This window comes from Fundulus heteroclitus, chromosome 16, assembly GCF_011125445.2.
Source record: "Fundulus heteroclitus isolate FHET01 chromosome 16, MU-UCD_Fhet_4.1, whole genome shotgun sequence".
Classification (NCBI taxonomy): Eukaryota; Metazoa; Chordata; class Actinopteri; order Cyprinodontiformes; family Fundulidae; genus Fundulus; species Fundulus heteroclitus.
Window position 1 is genome coordinate 10,761,495 of NC_046376.1, and position 14,515 is coordinate 10,776,009.

At 39.6% G+C, this 14,515-nt stretch overlaps 1 protein-coding gene across 11 annotated transcripts in view; it reads right to left on the minus strand.

The window, feature by feature from the left end:
• Positions 1 to 14,515, minus strand: part of mpp3a (membrane protein, palmitoylated 3a (MAGUK p55 subfamily member 3)) — a 61,770-nt gene that overhangs the window by 20,321 nt on the left and 26,934 nt on the right. For all 11 annotated transcript variants that reach the window (XM_036147767.1, XM_036147768.1, XM_036147766.1 and 8 more), the window contains exons 2-7: positions 4,906 to 4,968; positions 4,704 to 4,822; positions 2,257 to 2,334; positions 1,843 to 1,923; positions 1,550 to 1,687; positions 1,397 to 1,478 (exon numbers count right to left, since the gene is read on the minus strand). In XM_036147767.1, the coding sequence (XP_036003660.1) occupies positions 1,397 to 1,478; positions 1,550 to 1,687; positions 1,843 to 1,923; positions 2,257 to 2,334; positions 4,704 to 4,822; positions 4,906 to 4,942 (535 nt within the window). In that variant the 5' untranslated portion in view covers positions 4,943 to 4,968. The remainder of the gene's footprint in view (positions 1 to 1,396; positions 1,479 to 1,549; positions 1,688 to 1,842; positions 1,924 to 2,256; positions 2,335 to 4,703; positions 4,823 to 4,905; positions 4,969 to 14,515) is intronic.

The following is a 14,515-nucleotide window of genomic DNA, read 5'->3' on the forward strand; positions in this document are numbered from 1 at the left end:
GCCCAGGCTCAGACCCACAAGAATAGCATTTTAAATATATATTTTACGTGTTTGTTTTTTAGCAACTACAACAACATAGCCAGTCTTAGTCTTTTTAAAGGAAGCCTCTTGATCTCAGACTGAATGAGAGTCCTATGTGACAGAGGCACTTCCTCTGTATTATTTTGTCATGTGCAGTAAACATCTGTTATGGGTTATAATTTTTAAAGGGTAATACATGAATTGTGACATCAGGTGCATAAAAATATGACCAACATTAAAACAACCTTTTTTGATAAAATAAAAACACAAGATAAAAATGTGTTTTTAATTTTTCTCAGCCTTTTTTTTCCTGTTTGATTTCTCATTTTCAGTTCTTATTTGGTTCCCCAGATCTATGGAGCTCAGTGAGGAAGTCAAGAGGGTTTAGAGAGCAGATGACAGAAAAAAGGACATGGAGAGGATTTGACAAACTAAGCAAAATAAATGTAGATCAATAACAGCTTAGATTACTGAACCTCACGCAGAGTCTTGTTCGAATTCTCGAAACAGTGTAACCTACACTTTTGAACAGTGTGAAGGTTTTCTGCGACTGTATTCACAGCTTCGTGATCTAACCACAGAACCTTTGAGTTTCTGAGTCACCTGTTTAGCTGCTAGATTTTTAGGAGTGATGCGTGATTCCCTTTGACTTTTAAAAAGGACATCTTTTTTTGTCAATTTAAAATGAATAAAGGCATTCATTATAAATTAATGAACAGAGTTAATTAAAATGAATAGAGACATTTATTTTGAATGAATTAAAATGAATAGAGACATTCATTTCAAATGAATAGAATGAATAAAAATTAATAGAGACATTCATTTTAAATGAATAGAATGAATTAAAATGAATAGCGATTCATTTTAAATGAATAGAATGAATTCAAATGAATAGAGCCATTTATTTTACATGTGCATGAAAATAAGTAGGAATAAGTAGAGTTTCAAGAGAAAAAAAACAACAGCAAGAGAACATAATAAATTACTACACACTGCAAAAACAGAACTAAAAATAAGTCAATTCTTCTGGAAATGAGTGAATTTGTCCTTGATTTGAGCAGGTAAATCAGATGATTTGCCAATGGAATAAGATTTTTCCACTTAAAATACGAACAGTTCATCTCCATCATCTTATTTCAAGAGCAGGATGTCTAATTTTCTAATTTTAGGGGCAAAGATACTCATTCCATTGGCAGATAATCTTATTTACTGGCTCAAATCAAGGACGATTAGACTAACTTTAAGAACATTTTACTTGTTTTTAGATCCGTTTTTGCAGTGCATAAACTCAGCATTCTAGGTGTTGCTTCAGCTTCACATGTAGAGTCTGTTGGGTGTGCTTTAAGCCAAAAGGACGACATCAAACTTGACGTACCGCTTCGATCTGCAGCACCGCCTCTCATAATCCGGGCCACGATCACTGCTCCTGTTGATTCGTCTCGTCTGATTGTTGCTCCCTGACAAAGAAACACAACGGTTGGCCGAAGGAACGTTCCTCCTGCAGGCCACTCGTGGCGTTCAAACTCACCAGAGGCTCCTTGTTCTTCACCAGTCGGACAATCTTCACAGACTCCTCGTCCAGCTCGTCCTCAAAGTCATCGGGCAGCGGAGGCAGCACCGGGTCAAAGTTCTTCTGGGCCACAGTGTCGTGCACGGAGAGGACAGCCTGATGGGGTTGAAGAAAGATATCAAACCTTCGGCTACTCAGCTGCTGAAATGAACCAGCGTGTAGAACGCTTCAGATCATTGTGAAGGCAGTTTCTAAAAATGGATGCACGGCTGTGAGGACAGGAAAACAAAAGCTGCTGAATGCGAGTTTACCTTCAGATGTGGTGACGTCAGCAGGTGCAGCAGTTCCTTCTCCTCTGTGCTCATTGGTCCAGTCTGCAGCTCTTCTGCCACCTGAGAAACCATCAAAGGATTTAACACCGGGCCCTTAAATGCACGGGAACACAGGTATCGTGCACTCAGTTTACCGTGGAGTAATTACAGACATGTACACAGACAGATACATGGAAAGATCAGCAGCAAACAGCAAAGGTCAGCACTTTCCTCCCACGGATGTGAGCAGGAGAGAAGCAGGATGCGAGGCTTCATTAGAGGAGCACCAGGATGATTCAGCACATTTGGCAACATTAAAATTCCTTTTTGAAACGTGCACCGTTTTCTACGCGAGCTAACTCGCAGAGGCTGAGAGCTGGGAACTAATCTATGGACTGTGTGAGATGGGCTTACATCTTCAGCCAGAGAGGCGGCGCTGTGCAGGACCGGCGTGGGGCTTTGTCTCTCGTATTGTCTCAGCTTCTCGTGTATCTGTGGAGGAAAAAAGTTCATTTCCAGAGCGGATTTCAGCGAGGCTGTGGGTTAACTCTAATTGGAAATAGCAAACAAAGATGGTTAAAATTATAAAGTTACAACAGAAAACACAATCAATGATGGACAGGGAGAAATTGCAGCAACATCATACTATGAGGTAAAGAAGTAATGTAACAATTAATGCAATAGTCAAGCCTGCATGTCCTTCCACTGGAAACTTATTAAATGAAAAACCTTTGACGTTTTTCAGGAGCCTTTTGAAAAACTTGTTTTGCTCAGTTTTATGGAAGCTGAAAAGTCTAATTAGATAATTCAAAGTGAAAAACTATTTATATGTGGGAAAAAAAAAGATTTTAGCTCTTTAAGTCTTTCTTCTGGTTACTAGAAGTTACTAAAACAAAAATCCCAAATTATTTTTGTGCACCCGTTGGAAAAAGATACTATTCCACTGGCCCCAGTTTGGGGACATCCAATAAACCGTAAACCATAGATCCAAATGTTGAAGAAATAACTATACAGATCCTGAAAAATGCAGGTCCTGTTTCCATCAAAGCTGTTAAAAGTGCACCCTTTGGGGAAAAAATAAAAACATCTGCTGGCTTTTGGGAACTAATCAATCTATGACCAGAAGACGGTCATAGATCGGTCGGTGATGTTTGCAGAAGAAAGTTTAGTAGGTCTTTCGTCTAGAATTGGGGAAGAAAATGTTCACCGTTTTTGTGCCCTTTAGGGGGAAAAAAACGGTTCCACGCTTTTTTATATTTTTGGAGCTCATCACTCAACACAATAACAACTGTGGAGATTGTGACCTTTGTCTGTGCAGGACAGGCGTGTTGATGGACATGAAGCCATACTGGGACCCAGCCCACAGACATGGAATATTCCAGTCATCTAAAGCACTTTTCATTGCTCTTCCGTTTGTAACTCACAAATCGAGAAATCAGAAAACCGATTCTTACAAAAGCATTGCTAAAGGTAAGAATACAATACATTCAGAAAGGTTTGACTGCATTTATTTAAAAGGAGCAATAAGCGGAATTTCATTGATTCAGATAGAAAGAACTAAACAACTGTTTTGTGAAGAACTAAAGGTATCTTTTTAGATGGAGTATGGTATGACGTCACACAGTATCTCTCTGTGTTGTTCTCCAGTCTCTTGTTTACACAGCCGGGCCGGCAGCGGGTACACATACACGCACGTGAAGAGCTAAAATGAGTTACTTTTTCACTTAACATGCTCCTCTGAAAGGTGATGCTGTTCTGCTGTGTATTTATACGAGGGTTGAAGCTGGAGCTGAACTAGAGAGAGGTGTGGCTTGTTACACATTTTGTTTTGGTCTACACAGACAAGTGCTCAAGCCCCACCTGGTAGTGAAATATCGCTCATTGCTCCTTTAAACATGCTCTATAAGAAAATAGTCACATTCTAACTTTCACAGTTCTTTACTTGTTTTGTTTTTTTTACTCACACGCCGGCTCTAGTTTTTCTGGTTTTAATTATTTCATCCCAATTCTAGCCTTGTCAGAAATGTGCTCTAAAGAAAAACTTCTCATAAAACAAGAGGAAATAAAAAAATTAAATTGTTTGCTTTCCTGTTGACTTTTTTGCCTTATTTAAATCAATTTCTATTTTGTTAGGTTATTTTTAGGTTTTTCACTGTTTTCCCCCTTTACAGTAATGTAACGAGTGCAGTTCTGCTGCAGCAACAAAGACACAGCTCCTTTTCTTCAGCCAGCACCACCTGCACTTCTTAAAAAAACATTTCAAAATCAGCTAGACTGAGATAATGCATTGCAACAATGAGTGCAGCCTGCTGGGTAAACTGGTGCATCCTGGGTCCAGGCTTGGGGGACTGAGTGCTGCTTCAGGCCATCTATGAAACACTTGCACTGCTGCAAATGAGGCCCCAGGTCTTCTCCCAGGTCATGTCCAATCCCCAGACATACAACTCTCAGGATCACCGGGGTACTCAAACTCCATCATGTTAAGATGGTGGTTTTAATTTCATCTTTGGAAAACATGTAGGATTTGGGTCCTCGAACTGCTAAATAAAAATGTATTTTTTCTTTTTCATTCGTCATTCACTGATGCAAATTTTTTTCCTCTCACAGATGTCTCCTTACCCTTCGGTCTTTCCTAACCGATTGGAAAAATTGTGTTTTTATTGAAAGGCTTTACAACAAAATGCACCAAGTAGCCTTGTGAAAACCAGATAACTGTGTTCCAGGAAGACCATACATGGAAAATAAAAGCGCATGAAAACTTAATGCGGTGGCATTTTAATTAAAAAGCCCCCCCCGAAAAAAAAAAGTTAGTCCAACAACATGTTTTTAGAAGGAACTCCTAAGAACTTTTTTTTCCTCACCTTCATGAGGTATCCCAAACTCCTCTCACTGAAGACGTCCTTGAGGAAGACCATGTCTTCTTTGTGGTTGGCATCGGGCCGCAGCTGAGAGGTCAGCAGGGCTAGCGTTTCATGCAGCCCTGCGGGGGACAGGGAAACGTCATGTTTATTAACCCGAACAGATGGAACGCAGCGAGCTTCTGCTGAGCGAGTGTTGCCGTACCTGTTCCAGCGGACAGAACCGGCATCGCTTCTTTCATGGGTCAGTCAGGTGAGGAGGGGAAATCTGTGAGGGAGCGAAGAGGAAATTATAAAGCAGTGTTTGTCTCGCTCTCAGTTCTTTCACATAACATTTCTTTGTATCTTTATACAAAAATCAAAAGCGAAAACAATGTGCATCCCGTCTCATAATGACTGCCATGTGCATGAAAATAAGTAGGAATAAGTAGTCAGAGGCTTTAGTTTTCCTTCCAGCTCCTCTGTGAAATGGTAGCTGCGGATGCGTACAGCTAGAAGTGGCTATTGGTACCATTAATCTCGGCCACACTTGCAAATCCTTTTCAGCTCCATGTCAGAGTGTGAAGCTGCAGATAAAAACGTCCATGAAACACTCAGAGTCGTACCTCTGCCGGGAAAGCTGCTGATTGGACAGAAAGGAGACTCGCTCTGCCTAAAGTGCTCCTCGTGTTTACTGTATGCAGAGTGCTCTGCTGTAAATATGCTTTCACTCCAAGCACATAAGCACTGTACGACAAGTACACCCCATCCTGTTAAAAAGGTGCAGCTCTGAGGAGAAATATATCTATATCTGTATACAGTCGCTTGCAAAAGTATTCATACCTCTTGAACTGTTCCACAACACATCACATTACAACCACAAGCATAAATATACTTTATTGGAATTTTATGCGAAAGACCAACAAAAAGTGGTGTGCTATTGTGAAGTAGAGATAAAAATATGCATGATTTTTTTTTTGTTTACAAATAAAAAAATGAAAAGGGCATTGTGGAAAAGTATTCAGCCCCCCTTGAGTCAATACTTTGTGTAACCACCATTTTGCTGCAATTACAGCAGCAAATATTTTAGGGTTTGTCTCTACCAGTTTTGCACATATAGTGACAGAAATGTTGCCCATTATTCTATGCAACAGAGCTCAAGATCATTCAGATTAGATCTTGCCACAGCTTCTCAAATTAGGTTTAGGTCTGGCCTTTGACTAGGCCATTCTAACACACAAATATGTTTAAACCATTCCATTGTAGCCTTGGCTTTATGTTTAGGGTGGTTGTCCTGCTGGAAGGTGAAGCACCACCTCAGTCTCAAGTCTTTTGCAAACTCCAACAGGTTTTCTTCCAAGACTGCCCTGTGTTTGGCTCCATCCATCTTCCCTGTCCCTGCTGAGGAGCAGCACCCCCAAAGGATGATGCTGCCACCACCATATCTGACAGTGGGGATGGTGTATTCAGAGTGACGTGGAGTGGTAGTTCTCTGCCACACATTGCGTTTTGCATTTTGGCCAAGAACTTAAATTTCAGTCTTTTCTAACCAAAGCGTCTTCCACATGTTTGCTGTGTCGCCAACATGGCTTCTGGCAAACTGCAAACAGGACTTCTTATGGTTTTCTTTTAACAATGGCTTTGTCCTTACCACTCTTCTATAATGACCATATTTGTGCAGTGGAGGACTAATAGTTGTCCTGTGAACAGATTCCTCCACCCAAGCTGTGGATCTCTGCAGTTCCTCCAGAGTCACCAGGGGCCTCTTGGCTGCATCTCTAATCAGGTGATATCCTTGATCGTAAGTTAAGGGTGGACGGTCTTGTCTTGGTAGGTTTATAGCTGTGCCGTACTCTTTCCATGTCCTGATGATGGATTGAACAGTGCTCTGTGGGATGTTCAAAGCTCAGGAAATCTTTTTATATGCTAAGCAGCTTTAAACTTCTCCACAACTTTATCCCTGACCTGTCTGGTGTGTTCCTTGGACTTCATGCTGCTGTTTACTCCCCAATATTCTCTGAACCTCTGAGGCCATCACAGAGCAGCTGTATTTGTACTGAGATTAGATCACACACAGGTGGATTCAGAAAACTTCTGAAAGCAATTGGTTGCACTCAGAGAAAAGCGGGTGAATACTATTGCGCATTGTACTTTTCAGTCTTTATTTGTAAAAAATGTTTTAAATCATGTACAATTTTCTTTCCATTTCACAATAGCACACCACTTTGTGTGGGTCTTTCACTTAAATTTTCAATAAAATATATTTATGTGGAAAGTTCAATAGGGTATGAATAGTTTTGTAAGCCACTGTACATATACACTGTCATAATCAAGAAATCAGAATGTGCAAAGAACAATGTTCTACCCTTTTGTTTTATTTTTCTTAAATGCCTACGAGGTTTTTACGAGTTTTAGAAATTTAGAAATGGATGTTTATATTGTTTGGATGTGTCTCTAGCATTTCTTCATTTATGAATGTGTCAAAACCTCAATTCTATATTTAATAAAAATTTTATTCTAGTTAAGTAATTAGTTTTCTTGTTTATTTAAGGGTTGTTGAATATTCTCAACATTTTTATAACATACTCTTTCTTTTAAGACACTTTAATATTTTACTATAGACTTCATGTGCTGATTCGGCAGAAACCTTTATATACATTTTTTGTCCAGATGTTCTGTTCAGAAGCTTCTAAAAAGAGTAAGAAGATAAAAAAAAACTCCCCCAGTAAACCTGAATTTAGAAAATAAAAATTATTTGTGTAATCCTGACTGGGAAAAGTCTGATCTGTGAGCAGACAAATGGGTTTTACACAGTGTATGTAAAGATTTAGCTTCAACTGTAAAACCCTAAAACTAACAGAAAGTTTTCTTTTTTTATTATTTATCAAGGTTGAATTTTAGATGCATCAATTAAGGAAGTTTTTAAATATGATTTAACTTCGGTTTCATCCATTCAGAAGTCTCTTAAATGCCCTTTTGTGTCTTTAGGAATGAATTCGACTCAACTGCTCACCTGTCTGGGATGAAGTTCCTGGCAGATCTGTTTTGTTTAGTTTAACGCAGATTAGACGTTTAGTTTATCTAATAAAAATTACAACATTTAAAATTTCCCTTTTAACACAGCCTTTTTATACCAGTACCGGAAAAACATCAACTTAAAAAAAGACTAAAGTAACAACATGGAGACGCGTGTCTAAAGTGGTGTGAAGAAGATGGATACATACACTGCTAATCTAAGGGTTCCTCACATTTCTTTGTTTAGCAAAAACATTAAATGCAAAAAAAAGTTATCCAAATGTCTATGAAAATGTTTTCTTTGGAAAAGACAATGCAGCTCAATATTTTAATTATTATAATTTTTAGAAGCTGCAGGAAGGGTTGCTATATGTCGGTAGGTCATGGCAGATTGCCATCCACACTGAGCCTGGCTCTGCTGGAAGTTTCTTCCTGTTTTCTTTTCCACTGTTGCTAAATGCACGCTCGGTATGAGGGATTGCTGCAAAGTTAACGACTCAGTAATTCCATTCATAAACCCAGCTCCTGCCAGATCTCGCCCCTCCTTTTTTCCCAAATAACTTTCAAACCATTTGGACAGACTTTGTATTCTTAAGTGCCTTGAGAAAACAGGTGCTGTGAATTGGCAGCATATAAATAAACTAAACTGAATTGAATCACTGTTTTTTAAATCAGTGATAAAAAAATATTGAACTTTTTCAAGACATTCTAATTTTTAAGATGCATCTCTAACTAATTTGATAAAACCAACAAAATCATAGTGACTTACAGAAGTGTGGTGCTGCACAGCGGCCTTACAGCGAGAAGGTCCTGGTTTGAAACCTAACCTGGGGTATTTCTGTATAGAGTATGCATGTTCTCCCTGTGCAAGTGTGGGTTCTCTCCGGGTACTCCGGCTTCCACACACATTCCAAAACATTCCAAAACATTGGTTAATTTGCCTCTGTGATGGACTGGCAACCTGTCCAGGGCGCACCCCGCCTCTCACCCAATTACAGCTGGAGACAGGCACCAGCCTCCCTGCAACTTTGCACAGATAAGCGGGTATTGAATATGAACGGACGGGATAAACAAGTGTGTTACCAATGCAGAGTTGTATTCTTAGGCCCCTTAACCTAAAAACATCAACATGGATATGCAACACAGCATGTCCAGGTTGATGTGCTGTGCTGCATATGCAATGGGGGCATATTTACAGCAAATTAGGATTCTGCAGTGAACTGGATGTTAAAGTAGCGTTAACCATTTGAAATGTTCAAGGGGTAAAGAGGGGGGGGAAGTGCATTTCCAATAAACTGCCTTATTTTTCTTCTTTTTTTGTGTTTAATTTTTATGTTTGTAATGTTGTAATGTTTGTTTGTGCCAGGGGATCAAATTGACCTGATAAAGCTAAGCAATGAAAACCTCTTGAGTTGGGCCTTTACAGGGACCAAGACTAGTTCCAGATATATAATCAATGTTTCGTCCACCTGTCCCTTGTCTCAGCACCATAGGTGGGAGTCAGCATGTAGACAGACTACTAAATAGAGAGCTTTGCTTTCTGGCTCGGGCAGGCCAAAAAGCATTACTGCAAACGAGGCCCCAATCCATTTATCCGTCTCCCACTTTTTTGGCATTAGCACCACCTTAGATTGAGAGAAACGCTAATGCTGTCAAGAGATCCAGTAAGTGAAACTGGAGGCAGGAGGAGGGGCCTGCCCAGGGCACCGCTGATACATGAGAAGACATGGCTTCAAAATTCATTTTTAGTTTTATCCAAGTCAACTCACTTAAGAAATTAAGTTTTACATTGCAGGAGAATTTCCGGATAAAGCAGCCGATTAATCAGATGATGATGTGCAAGTTTTGCATAAATCGCACTCAAAGAGATCTCGGTCTTTCATTGTGTGTTATTGAAGTCAAAAGGATTCTAAGAAAAGAGAACAGAAAAATCTGTTATCCCGTGGGTCTCATTCATTTGTTTCTGCAGATGAACATTAGGGTTTTTGGGATCTTTGTGTTTCGCCGTGATTCAAATTGTATTGTTTAAGAGGGTGGAGTTGACAACCAAATGATCAGATGCTGCAATTCAGCCCCCCTACTGTCAAATCACATACAGAATTATGTATTTCAGTGCTTTTGGAGTCTTCCTTTCATCAATAAAAAAAGAGATATTTCTGTATGAGTGATAATCATTTAATCATGCCTTTAATTACCACTTAAAATGTCTAAAGCTTCAGGAGAATCAAATCAAAAATCAAGAAGAGAGGAAATAATTATTTATTATTGCAAATTTAATGAGCTGGAATCTGGGGTTCAATAATATTTCAGAATGATTAAAGTGGAGATGGATGTGTTTTCTTTGAGCAATGGAAACGCTGCTGCTGTTGAGTTCATTCTGGGACAAAGACATCATCAACAACGCTGCTGCTTGCATCAGTCTGACGAAGTCACCGCGGAAACAAATGACTGAGACCCACGGGATAACGGCTCATTAAAAACAGGGCCTGATTTAAACAACATTTTAGGCTTTGGAAGATATTTCTGCGAAGTGTGTCTTTAAATATCTGTTGAATATAGTACTCTGTAGACCACAATATTAACATTTTTACATGTAAAGTGATTATTTCTTATTGTTATTTAAAAGCTGCCATTTAAACAAAGTAAGTATCTTTAAATGAATTGTATTCCTTTCGTATGAAATGGGACGATCACTATGGTATAATTGCCAATAGTTTAAGGTTTAATTGTGTAATTTATTGGAAGCTTCTGTTTTAAAAAAGAAAGCACTCAGACTCAGTGAAAGAAACTTCCTTGAATACGGCAGTCTGTTTTACATTATTTACAAATGCCATAATGCTTTCCTGGACAGATGTCTTGTGTCTATTGGCTGTACAAACGTCCTGTTCGAAATGGGTTCTTCGCCCGGTGAGTGACATTCCATTTAAAAAGACAAAAACCTGGCTCCTGCTGACATCTAGGAACCAATATAAGAGCAGAGCTGGTCGTCTGTTTTAAAACGAAGAAATTATTACCTGGCAAACGGCTCTGATGACGAGCTTTGTCGCTGTTGATGCCGTTAGCAGAAGGTGAGTAATTTGGCTGCTCTGTGAAACAGCTTTTACTCTCACCTCACTTCAAGAAACCCAAACAAACCCTGCTGAAAAAGTATGCGCCGTGCTTAGAAGCAGAGCCTGTGCCGGGAGCCCAACACATTTAAATCAACTATATCAATTCTGCTAAGAAGAGTGGTCAAATACCCAGCCAGCTTTTATTCTTATCGCTGCCATTTGTTTAGCTACATTCAACTTTGTTTGGAACATTTGTTATGAGACTCATATTGCTTTAAATATTGATAGTTTAATTTCCTATACGCATTGTACTATTGTGGGATCATGTGCAAAGACTGCTGTAAAAGGTTTATAGTTTGTAGAGTCATGGGGTGTGCACCTTTTGTCCCCTGGTGAGAAGTATCAGCCCACCAAGCGGGTGTGGTTTCCACAACATCTGCAACGACGCATCACCCTGGGCATGGCCCAGATAACCAGTTCAGATCCACCAGTGAGAGCGGTGAGCACGGATGGCGTCCGTGTTACCGATAAAAACTCTTCCGAGAAGACATGAAATTGTCTGAAATAATTGATAGTCAATGACAACAATATGATACATTTCAGATTTTACGTCATGTCCTGCCATGTGGGCAGCTCCAAGTTTCAGTCAAGCTTGAAGGTTTCACTTTTAAAGCTGGTTAAACTGGTTGGATAATGACACTGGTGTTAAACCAGCTTCCAGCCATGATTGCCTGGAGTCTTGGTGGTTTCTGATTGCTCCTGGAACATCCTAGACAAATTTATTTCATCTGAGCGGGACAGTTTAAATCAGAGACATGGATACAGTGATTCTAAACATAGATCCAAGCTGGCTTTGTAAGGCACGCACATTGGGTATTTCTGAGAGCCTCACCTTGATGTAAATTTGTGTACAATGCTTAAAAAGATAATTTTGACCATGCATTACTTTGAAAAAAAATAAAAATTCCTGTTGCATGATGATCAAATGCATCAAAAATAGTCCAGCAAAAAAGTCATTCATAACGTCACTGATGGACAATGTCTCCCACCCCATGCATGGAGCTGTTGCTGAGCTGCAGAGCTCTTTTAGTGACAGACTGCTGCATCTCAGATGCTCTAAGGAGCGCTTCTGCAGGTCATTCCACCCGGCTGCAGTTGGACTTTGTAATTTCTGCTGCTCACAACAGACAAGCAGGCTAATGGTTGCACTGGTACTGATCAGATTGTGGATCGTTTACACTCTCTCTCAGATGCGAAGGTACACTTGTACCTGCCTTAGCTACTTTGGGATGCTGCTCTACTGTCATGCATATTGCATATTATCTCATATCATTCTGTGAATAGGCTGCTGTTTTTCCACTGTTACCCGAGTATGCCATTTTATAATAACTGTACAATACTTAGTCTGGTATTTATTTTTACTTTTTATATTGGCCTTTCTGAAAAAGCTCATTCTCTGTTGCTTTAGAACTAACTTTTGATTGAATTAGATAGTTTTTTTTTTCATTACTAAAAATTATGTGCAACTCTGTCCGTGTCCTTGCCGTTTTCATGACTAAATTTCCCCACTGTGGGACAATAAAGATATTATCTTATCTGAGCCTGGTTTTGCTGGAGTTTTTTTCTTCTTGTTATAGGGGAGTTTTCCCCTCCACTGTCACCTCATGCATGCTCATTATGAGGGATTGCTGCAAAGCCATCAACAATGCAGACAACTGTCCACTGTGGCTCTACGCTCTTTCAGGAGGAGTGAATGATGCTTGGAGAGACTTGATGCAACCTGCTGGGTCTCCTTAGAGAGGAAACTTTTTCACCAATTTGTATGATTTGATTGAATTTGACTTTGTAAAGTGCCCTGAGATGACATGTGTTGTGAATTGCCGTTATTGAATTGACACTGAATTGAATTTTATAACCATAGGTCATGAACTTTTAACCAGAACTGTATGTAGCTTACATGCTTTGTCCCACTGTCTTGTTGAAAGGGGGTTCAGGTTTTAGGCATTAGTTGCCAAAAACATCACCACATATCAGGTTATTTTGTCTCACATCTGACTCAGTCTTGAAGGTAATATGCAGAATATTTTAAGTGCCTTCAAATCCTCATGTATACACAAGCAAACTAATAAAAAACTATTGTTTACTAATGGTATATATTTTGAAATGTATGTTTACAGGATGCTTCTTCGCCTTGACTTTTACTAACCTATGAGATCAAGCAGGATTCAGTCCAGGTTGCTCTTACTGAAGGAGGCTTTAACAAGCCTCAGATCCATGCTCCGTCAAATCAGCATGACTACCAGCATCAAAGCGACAGACGTCACTGCTCCAGGAATAAACTGAAAGATGCTTTTTGCATTTTCTTCCCATCAAAAATGACGTTTCTGCCTCAAATCTAGTTAAAAGCTTATCTGCAGCTCACGCTAACACGAGAAAGCTCAGAAGTCCAGTGATTAGATAACACCCCTTTTCAAATGTCAGGACTTTAGCTTTTAAGTGACTTAAAAATGAAGAGTAATCACCCACTGCATCCATTTCTCTTACATTTTTACTCAATTTTACAACAAGACATTTGTACACGAAAATACTTCTGGATTTTAATCCTGGATATATTATTTCACATGGACAGTTTTGATGAAGAGAACCAAACACTTTTTTTCTTTTTCCACATGCTGGGCACTGCAGGCATACCATGCAGAGAAGCTTGCCTTGGCCTACATGTGCCGGGGCAGTATGCTCTACAAAAAGGACTGCAAAGAAAAACAGCCTTGGGAGAATCTGGACCAGTTAAAGGAAGTGAGCACACCACCACCAGCTCAGTACCCAGAGATCTGCCGGACCAAACAGGACCGCAGGCACCCTGAAGACCCTGGCACCCCATTGAGAACTTCAAGCGGCAAGAGGGTGCACAGCTCTGACCCTCCCCACACCGGCTAGAAAAGAGGGCACAGCAGTCCATGGCTCAACCCTGCCTCAGAAATGCTTTGGTCTGCCTTGAAGTCACTGTGAACTGTATACGATATATTTTACGTTTTTATTTGCAGAATCTGCTGTAGGACCCTCACTCCAACACAAACACCTCCATGCCAGACCCACCACACCACCAGGACAACACCCAAATTCCCAGTCTGCCTAGGGACAGCAATGCCCCAGCAATCCCTAAAATGCCCATAACCCCAGGCCACTATCTCATTTATTGAACTATTGGAGACAATAAACAAACTAAAATTTCGTTTGTTGGTATTTTTACAAGCAGGCATTTTCTCCAAAGACAGATATTCTGTTAAGCAATCTTTAAACTAAATTCTACTTAAACTCTTTATTTTTCCTGTTCTTATAAATATTTTTTCCACATACTTTCAGCAAAAAAACAGACAGGTGGACAGAGTCAAACTGAATGTAGATATTCAGTCAATCGGTAAATCCCCCATGCAGTTTGGACATTTGTTGGTAAGTGAAACCCCATTTGGAACATCCTTTGTCCTGTGTACTGCGTTCCAAGAAGGATTTTGTATTGAGCTGAAGATTGGAGTTTTGGGTCTTTCTAAATGCATTTGTGCAAACACCCTATTCTATCATCACTGATAAGAAGTGAGATTATTATATGTTTTATGTAAATTTTGAAGAGTAACTTTTCAGGGGTTAAAGTTTAAGGAAGCTTGCTATCTGCTGGAGAAATTTCTAATTTATTTTCTTAACCTTTAAAGCGGATTATAAATTTTAGTTGATTATATTGAAATAATTAATTTTTTATCAATGCCCTAGAATCTT